Here is a 10,460-nt window from a genome sequence, read left to right as displayed (position 1 = left end):
AAACTGGGACTAGGTAGAAGATTTCATCTATGCAGAAATTAAATGTAACATATGGTTCTTAGTTTTGTCCGTCTCTTTATGCAACAGTTTTATATATCAAAATCTTCTGGATAGAGGATTGCCATGAGACAAATTCTTTGGTAGAATCTTATGTAAGTGGGCACGTATTTAATAGACAGCAGACCAAACAAACAAATAAATAAATAATAAATAATTTAGACTTCTAAGCTTAGAGACAATTTCAGCTTTTTTTTTACGATAGAGACAATTTCAGCTAATAAAGTAAAATAGAAGCCGAGACATATCAGTAACTAATATAGTTAGTCAAATTTGAAATTAATCGCAAATACTGTGTTTCATTTTATTCGTTATTTAAGGTCATAAATGAAAATTTTGTTTGTTAAAATTATTTAGAAATTTGTAGTATGTATTTTATTTTCCTTACTTATTATTCTGATATATGTATATGATTTTCCTTTTTTTATAAGGGTCTAATAAAAAAAATAATAACTACTATTATCTTAAAAAACAAAGCCTTGGTAGTTATCGGTGCTAAGTGCTGAGCAAGATGCATGGAATAAAGAGGATTAGGATTCTAGAAATTCATAGGAAGGAGAAATTGTGGATTTTACAACATGCTGAAATGTTGAATTTTTGCATCTGAATTCATGTTTTTTTAGAATAGGGGCACGTTGCAGATAATGCGTGACGTGTGAACCTGGTAGTGTTACGGAGCTCAAGAAGATACACATACATATTATGCACACTCCAATAAAATTTGTGTTCCTCGTAACTGGTAAAGGAGTCAATGGGTGACATGTGCCATTGAAGTCTTATATTTTTTTAGTAGTTTTTATATCTTGTTGAAATTTTACCTTCTAATATGAAATACAGAAATATTACTAGTCTACACTACTACTAGACTCTGAATTTCTTAGGTAGCTTTTTATTTTTATTTAAGCTTTATTTTGGGCTCTACTTATAGTGTCCTAGTTAAAAATGAGGCCTGGATTTGCCCTACAATACCTGGACTTTGGACTATATAAGAAGTCCATTTGAGGATTTCTTTGAAGGCCCATGTTTTTTATGCTGCTTTCTTTTCTCTTCACAACTTCATTTTTAATTATTGTTTTTATATTCTCAAATTATTCCTCTTTCCTCTCACCTTCAACCCATATTGAATTTTTTTGCATATTTTACGAAAGAAAATTTTTGTAATGTAGTTACGTTTTAATACAGTATGGAAACTAATTTTCATAGAGTATTTTTTGTAAAAAAGAGTTACAGTAAAAGCATGTGGGGTGAAGAGTAAAATTAGGGTGTCAATAGCATGGACTTTCTTTAAAACTTGAAATGACAAATGGGTGCTGTTAAGGCCTAGGTGTTCCTGACCCGGTTGGGTGAGATTTAGAAAAGAAAAAGAAAACCTTCAAAATTAGATACTTTAATCAATTTTGACCCTAAATCATTGTGAAAAATTGGTTGAAGAAACTATTTGTTGTTTTGGCATTCACTATTGTAGTAGCTAAAACAATGGAATCTCCAACTACATTACAATACCTACCTCGCCCCTTATACTAGAATTTTATGTACAGTAAATATCACACTTTAATCATTTATGACGATCTCTCTAAACAAACACATGCTTATTATCAAATATCTCTTCTATTACAAAGATCACCTGGTCTAGAAGCTTATCCAAGGAATGCTTTTGATTTATATTCACGTCTTTTGGAAAGAACCACTAAATTAAGTTTTTAATTAGATGAAAAAAGTATAATTATTTTAACAATAGTTGAAACTCAATATCATAAAATTGATTTTGGTACAATTGAAGCTAATCCAAATACACACAAAGTTAAGTCAGATTGATTTTGGCATAAAAAATTGTATTCAATTCAACTTGTACTATCAAGGTCTCCTCCTCCAAAAAAATTGAACTTGTACTACCAAATTAAATTTGGCTTACTTTAGATCAGCATATAGGGTCACGCATATCTATTATTTTTATCTATTAAAAAAATGAAAAATAGATCTTATATTAAGGGTTGCAAGAAATGATTTTTCCCTCCCAATTGGACTACCTTGCCTCCGTTGCCTCTGGGAGGTTAGCCTGTGTAGAAAAATCTCTTGACAGATATGATTTTATTTTTTGTCCTTCATATATTTGTTTGTTCAAATTCAAATACCAAAACATGCATTAATAAGTCGTTGGTCAAAATGATATTAAATAAAAGAATCTTTTGATAAATATGATTTTATTTTTTGTCCTTCGTATATTTATTTGTTCAAATTCAAATATTAACGCATTATTAACAAGTCGTTAGTTAAAATGATATTAAGTTTATGTTTGTTAAGTAAGATTTTAGATTCGAGTTTTATGGATGAACAAATATAATTAGGAGAAGATATCTCATTAAACCTAACTATAGGTTCCTCGTAGAAATTCATTATCAATAAAATTATTAGATATTCCACGCCAATGTGACGGTGGAAAAAAAATATAATAGAGCAGGCATGGGCATTGGATTTCTCTGGTCTGTGTTGGATGCTGTCTTTTCGGGCCAGGCCCACGTGTTTCTTTTGGCCTTTCAGCTGTTAAGTAGAGACCCTTCCGTGAAGGAAACAAAGTCTCAAAATGAATATTACTTATTAAATATTAAGTATTAAATGTTAAACTTTAAATAATAAATTGAAAAAATGAAATATGAAAATTTTAGTTTTAAATATTAAATATTAAAATAATATACTATATCGTTTATTTTATTCTATTATAATATAGTATACGTGATGTTGTAGAAAAAAATAGAAAAATAGGAAGGGAAACTATTATGGATTAATTATGTTTTTAGTCTATAAATTTAGTTTTACTTCTTAATTTTTTTTTTCTTTTTTGGTTCCTTTAATTTTAATATGTTAATAATTTTAGTTTTGTTGTCAAATAAGAATGGATGATTAAACAGTCACATTGACAATTATGTCATCAATAATTTGATAGGATAATTATTTATAATTTTTTTGATAAATTACATTTTTATTCTCTTGTCATTTTAGACTAGTTACTGACATTAGACTAATTGAAGAAAGACTAAAAATACAATTTATGGAAATAATAAATATTGAATATTAGATATTAAATATTAAATATTACATAAAAAAATGAAAGATTGAATATTAATTATTAAAAATTAAAAATTAAATAATAAATATGAATAACTAAATTAAATATTAATAATAAATTTTAACCGTTAAATATAAAATTTTAAATACTAAATTGTAAATATGAAATATGAAATATAAAATGTTAAATATTAGATATTAAATCTTAAATATTAAATTTTAAGTATTAAAGAGTAAACATTAAACATTAAAATAGTATTCTATATTATTTATTTTATACTGTTTTAATATAGTATAGGTGATGTAATTGAAAAAAGAAAGAAAGATAGGAAGATAAAATATTAGGAGTTAATTATGTTTTTTATTCTTAAATTTTTGTAAAATTTAGTTTTAGTTGTTGTCGTCAAGTAATAATGTAAACTAGTGAAGTGGTAATAATGTGAATTGTGACATCATCAATTTTTTGATAGGATAAACACTTGTAAATTTTTTAAAAAATTATATTTTTATTCTCTTATCTTTGTAAATTAGTTGATGACATTAAATTAATTAAAAGGAACTAAAACATAATTTATAAAAATATTACATGTGAAACTCATTAATAATGTGATTGACATATCATTAAAGCTTTTACTTGATAATAAGATTACAGTTGCTAACAAAGAAACGTATAAACTGAAATTACTAAAAAATTGTTTAAGAACTAGAAGTGAATTTTACAAAATTTAGAGACCATATATAAATGAAAAATATAAAAATGCTCGCAACAATTTTTCCTTTGGAAATTTTTGAAATGGAATTAATGAACAACCAATATCAATTAATAATATTTATTAATTAGTGTAAAGTCAAAAATGGTATTAAATAATAAATTATATAATTTATTTATTAAAGTTTATATTTATTTTTGTTACATAATTTATTATTTATTATTTTGAAAGAAGATTTAACATTGAATAAGTATTTTATAAAAGAGGAAAAGGATATTATACTGTGTATAATATTTTACATAATCATCAAATTAAAATCTATCATGGATGATATGTTTATTAATTTTTAAAATAATTATTTTAAAATAATTTAAATGATAATTTGTAATTAGATGATAGTGTAAATCTGTTTTACATAATTAATGTATAAACATTAAACTCTTTAAAAAATTATAATTATTTTTGTTATATATTTCCTCCCGTCTTTTTTATAAGCAAAATCAATTGATTACACACTTATTAAGGAAGTCGGTTAAGTTCATTAAATTGTATTAATTTCAATTAAAAAATAACCTTTTTGAAGCTAATCTTATTTACTAAGGTAAAAGTAGTTAAAATTTGTCTATATTTAATACCAAGATAGAATAAAGAGGACAAAGGGAGTATAATATAGTGTTTATATTATGATTCAAACAAGTTAGTTAAGTGACTTAGTGATTTTGGTGGTGAAGGAAAAAGGGAAGAACATGAACTGAAATCTCTCACAGTTAATTTTACCATTTTTTATATCTTAAATTTTGTTGGAGGATTAAAATAACTTAATTCAAAAAAGGAGACAAAAATTATGAATTTTGTATCAAAATTTTGAATTTCAAAACATTGGAGGATTAAATTAAGGAAATTAAAAAAAATCAAAATTATGAATTTTGGATCAAAATTAGGGATTTTAAAACATTGAAGGACTAAAATTATGAAATTAAAAATTAGGAGATCAAAATTATAAATTAAAAAATATAGAACCAAAAGTTTAATTTAATATTTTATTTACAAAAGAGTGATTAATAAAATTATCGTTTAGTATACGGGTGATTAAATTTATTTTAGTTAAATAATTGTTTATTTTTATTATTTTAAAAAAAGAGTTCATGATCATATATTGTATAAAGTATTTTTATATTATTTTTTAATTATAATTCATTGTTAATATGATTTTTAAAGTAATTATTATAAAGTGAATAAAGTTATGATACAAAATGATTTATGATTAGATCAAACTTTTTACACTCACATGAATAATATAAAAAAAAAATCCAACACACTTCAAAGGAAATTCAAACACGCACATTTCTAAACACTCACATATATACAGAGAGAGAAGAACAAGAACATGACTGTGTTTTCAGTCTTTTCTCATCAAATTAAGAAAACAAGGATTTATACTATCCACATTCTCTGAAAAAACAATTGATCCTCTTGAATGTCTATCGAAGAGAAGGGTGCTGTAACAGGAAATTAAGCATCATCTCCACTGCATTTCAATACTATAGAAGGCAGGTCAAAGTAGGAACTGAAGGAGTCATCTTCATGATTATTTTCCTGTATTACTATCCCTTTCGCTTGTGTAGAATTAAGTTCAAAGTTCTCCAAAGAAAATGTGCTAGACATTACATGATTCATGGAATGATCCACTTTGATGCCTCCTTTTCTTGCCTTAACTGCCTTTGTTTTACCAAAGCCAAAGCATGGAAGACACATGCAAAGGGTACCACATTTGGATCCTTCATCCTCCATTCTCTTGCCACTGTCTTTGATTGTCGCTTCACTTTTGGAGAAGCTTCCTTGATGCCTGTTTTGATGTTGCAGTTCCACTTCATGTTGGCTACTTTGCAGTGACATGTTCATCCATTGAAGATGCTCATTCTTCTCAATATGCACATTGGATTTTCCCATCATTGCCACTGGGGAATTAAAGAAATTTGTCTGCTTCAGCTTTCCTTGTAATGCTTGCTTCAATTGGTTTCAAGTGTTGGTGGTTTAGAAACTTGAAGTGTATAGACTTGAAGGTATATATTTTAAGAGAATTGGACTATTTATAGAAGAAGAGGTTTAAAGTGGTGCTGTTTCTCTCTTTCTCTTATTACTATCTTATTAATACAAAATATTCATTGACTTTATTGATAATTAATCTCCATCTAAGAATCTGATTGATTACCTTTACTGATGTTCTTCTTTTTTAATTACATTTTTTTCATTCACAATGCTTAAATTCAAGACCTTTCTTAAAGGAACCAAATTCGATCAGTAGCACCTGAGCCATTGAGTTATTGGTGTGTTGTTTTTTCCAAAATGGTTTGAGATTACTTTTTACTTTAGTACCCCATTTTGATATCAAATAGTTTGCTTTTGACTCTTAGGATCAGTTGACTTTTTTGGATATTTACATTGTAAATTCCTGGCCGGCTTTATGCTTGGATTAGATGATTGAGACTTGAGAGATGAGGGAGCCGGCAACTTTAGAATTTTATATTTCTATTGATTGATGCCATTCTTAAAAAAATGGGAAAGTAAATCATAAACAAATTAACACTTGTAACGTGCTGATATCAAAGTGAAGATTCTCATAGTAGGAAGCAGACAAATCATAGAATCTAGGAAAAAGGACGAGGAAGAACTAATGGCATCATTAATTTGCTAGCAAGATGTGAAACAAAGGAACAACAAACTGCTCCAACTACATTTCCATCGGAGCAAAACCCTTCTTCCTAATGAGTATTTGCTAATATATTGTTTCCAGCGGCGAGCGAGGAAAAAAAAAAGGAGTTCAAACCATGGATTTGAAAATGACGAACTAAGAAGTTGTTTAAATACACCATGAATTTATCTTTAATGGTTATAACTCCTCACTTTTCCATTTCCACAAAGAAAAGGAAAAGTTTCTATGATCACAGACTCACTAGTCTTTGAATTCTTGATCACGAATTATCTGTTGATTTTACTTATAGCCGCGCTATATATATTTTAGTTTTACTTACAAGCGTCATTGTTCAAAGGCACTAGATGGAATCGTCATAAAGTAGAAAAAAAGAAAAAATAAAATGAATACCTAATACTTGCAGGTTGTAGCCATATGATATGAGGATTGATTCCGGACTTCCACTATCAGTGGCTATGATAGTTTCAAATAAATAAGCTAATAGTATAACACATAAATTATCAATGCTTTAATTTGCTTCACGCATCTGTATCTGATTTTGATACCAATATTTTTAGATACTTCACCCATATGTATGCCTCTTAAAAAAATTATGAAAATCCAATGCAGCTACATGAGATAAAAAACATGAATAATATTAAAAAAACATAAAAGCATTATCCCTTGATAAACAAAAAGTGGAAATTGTATTCTTTATGCATGATTAAAAAAAAGAGATTGATGGTACTATTTCTATTAATTTTTAATCAATAAGTAATTTATGATGAGAATGATTTATAATTATTTTCTTTGTAGATTGCCCAAGAAGTATATTCTTAATTTGGATTTGTAGAATTGCAATCATGTCATTTGTATGCTTTTATACATATCTAGATATGGATTTTAGACATATCCAAATATCTTATATATTTCTTGTATAATTGTATCAGTGTAACGGATACGTATCATATCTGATACACGTACATAGTATGCGCGTCATACAGCATAACTGTATAAGACACCTAAGCAGATGAATGTTTACAACGGCAAAGATTAGCAGTGTATTAACTACTTACATTCTGTTTGTTATAGAGATCTTAAGAATGCTTTAATTAGTGTCACTCCACTGTGGTGAACACAAACTCAACTCTATTTAAGTTTGCAAAGAAGTTACTCTATGGTTCCTAAACTGTAATTTAATTTCTCTCTGTTTTTACAATATATACAAAATTCCTTGATGTTATACGGACATTTTCTTTTCTATTTCTTTTCAAAAAATCATAAACTCCGCTATAATAACTACATATCAGGGGAAAATGTGAATAAAAGATCACGTAATGTCATTTAAAAAATGCATTTTATAATATACAAACTCATTTACTCAAACATTTAAGACACTAGTTTATTTATTTTGTCTCCTTTAAATATTGTTCATATAATATTATACATAAAATAAATCTAATTCACATATGATGCTAGATGTGAAATGTGGTAGAAACAAACTTTTGCATAGTTTGTCACGCTATTGTTAACTAAAACACATCTTAGTTATATATGTAACCGAAATGCAAGTAAAAATCAAAAGTTGTCTTGAGATTACTGACCTCTCAGATAAACAGGCAACTCATTTGAGTACAGTTTAATAGTTTATGCATGGTGAGAAAACCATAGATGATCATTTGTATCACAAACAAAAATACCCTACATCTTCCCTTTAAAACTAATTAGTTAACATGTAGTCCAGCACTTGCATAACGATTATGCAGACTGCAGACATTGGCTACATAAGCAGGTGAATAGAAATATAACATAAACAACTACAAATGAACCTTTCTGAGTAGACAATTTTATTTCACATTACATATTTCCGTAGGCTAAAATCATGCACTTTGTGCTGCTGCTAAGAAGGCATTGAAATCTTCTCTGGCTTTCCTCAAACGAGGAGAGATGCAGGACGCTGGAGAGGCAGGGTGTGATGCAGAAGATGATGTAGAAAACCGAACATGGCGAGGCGATGCATCTGATTTTCTGACACTAGCTCTAGAGGAACCATTCTTCAGAATGCCTTTAAGGTCTCTTTCAAAAACAAAAGATGAAGCAACGGGCGAATACACTTCATTGGCACTGCATTTGATCAACTCCATAGGCAAATCAAAGTAGGAGTTAGTGGAGTCCCCTTCAATCTCATTGAATATTGCAGCAGAAGACCATGAACCACACTCAAATTTTTCCAAGGAAACTGTCCTAGACATTGTACCACCCTTTTCTGATTCTTCCTTTCTTGCTTTAACTGGCTTTAGTTTACCACCAAAGCCAGGTAGATAAAGGCAAAGGGCACTGCATTTAAATCCATCATGTGCAGTTTTCATGTGCTTAAGCTTAACACTCTTTGGACTTGCTTTGACAACTTCAATTTTGGAGAAGTTGTCATGGTGCCACTTTTCATGCTCCAATGCACTTATTTTGCTCAACCAGTGATCAAATTCATCTGAGGTAGCAAATGCTATTGCTCCACCACATGACTTGCTCTTCCTTAAATGCACTTCTTGTAGCAAATGCTGAAGTTTGTGGGTCAAATTACTTCCGTGGCCCTGTGATTCCGGGCTCTCTCCTCTTTGTTTCTTCTTGGAAAGTGGTGAAGCAAATCGAGGCGATGAGTTAGCTGAATTTGGGAGACTTGTGCTTAAGAATCTTGGCTTTGGAGGTTGTAGTGGTGGAGGGTGCAAAATGATGGATGATGAAGTTGTGATTATAGTTGGAAGCATAGTGGTAGTGTATTTAATAGGAGAACCTTTTAGTGAAAGTGGATCCACCATAATTTGCTTTTCATTTTGCAAGCTCTCCATGGTTGAATTTCTTGGTTTCTCAATCTCCCTTACAAGGAAATCATCAACTTCTATGTTGGTTTTATCTACTTGTGCAGAAGCCATGTTTTTAGACAATAGGAATTTCTGTATCAGAAACTCAACATGGACTTGTGAAGCGCCAAATGGTAGCTGACTACTTATAAAGATGAAGCACAGAATATTGTAAAGAATGTGTAGTAGCGTGCAAAAATGAACATCAACATCTTAGTCGTGATGACCATGTTCTCTGTCAACTGTAGTTAATTATATATTTTCCCCATTTGTATCAGCTGACTTTTCGTATAATATAAGCAGGAACTTGAGGACACTAATAATAATAATGATCGATGTTCCCTTTTGTTCTATAATATATAGCACATGCATGAATTGGTAAATTAAGAATAAGTATATCATATGTTGAACTTTATACGTGCTGGCATCAATCAAAAAACAAGTCATATGTCAAAGCATACAAAAAGAATCTAGAGCCAAAGAAAGTGAATACTATAGATGTCGACATACATTTACAAGGTAGAAAATAGACTATAGCTAACATGCGGCTCACAACTATTAATGGCAGCAAACATCAACTTTTTTTTAAGAAAAAAGACTTAATAAAAGTGTAAAATAATTTTATTTAGTCATTTAAATACAAATTATCACGTGATAAGTTTGTTCTTTTATAATAACTTTTTTTTTGAAAGATCAAGTTAGTTTTTGGTTTTGGATTCGAACTCACGATTTCTCCCTTTCCTTGATAATTATTTTTTCACCTTATTTTTGTGAATAATTATCCTACTTTTTCAAAAGAATGTGTTAATAATTTTTTTTAGGACAGATTTTGTGCTTCAAGTAACAAGGAGCTATAGATTTGATCTTGCTACAACGAAGCTACACATTGCCACAACGTATCTGCAAGTGGAAGACCTTGAGTTAAGTAGAGTCTCATCACAACGAGCCATTCTCTCGCTACAACAAGAATGGGTCAAAAGCATAAATATTCAAGTGAACAAGCCCTTGTAAACATTGTAAATTTGTTGTAGTGAAATGTGTTCTTGCTACAACGTATATCCCACGTGGCAAAAAAAAAAA

The 10,460-nt window shown here is 29.0% G+C and overlaps 1 protein-coding gene across 1 annotated transcript; it reads right to left on the bottom strand.

The window, feature by feature from the left end:
- Window positions 1-8,094: 8,094 nt before the first annotated feature.
- On the bottom strand, window positions 8,095-9,493 carry LOC102662703 (uncharacterized). Its single transcript, XM_006598307.3, has one exon. It carries the CDS (start codon window positions 9,450-9,452, stop codon window positions 8,403-8,405), a length of 1,050 nt encoding a protein of 349 aa, XP_006598370.1. The 5' UTR covers window positions 9,453-9,493; the 3' UTR covers window positions 8,095-8,402.
- Between the last annotated feature and the right edge of the window lie 967 nt (window positions 9,494-10,460).

This window comes from Glycine max, chromosome 15, assembly GCF_000004515.6.
Source record: "Glycine max cultivar Williams 82 chromosome 15, Glycine_max_v4.0, whole genome shotgun sequence".
Classification (NCBI taxonomy): Eukaryota; Viridiplantae; Streptophyta; class Magnoliopsida; order Fabales; family Fabaceae; genus Glycine; species Glycine max.
This window is presented reverse-complemented; position numbering and strand designations above follow the sequence as displayed.

Bases quoted from the DNA above. Each gene is read 5' to 3' on its own strand.
- LOC102662703 (XM_006598307.3), bottom strand. From the start codon at position 9,452: ATGGCTTCTGCACAAGTAGATAAAACCAACATAGAAGTTGATGATTTC.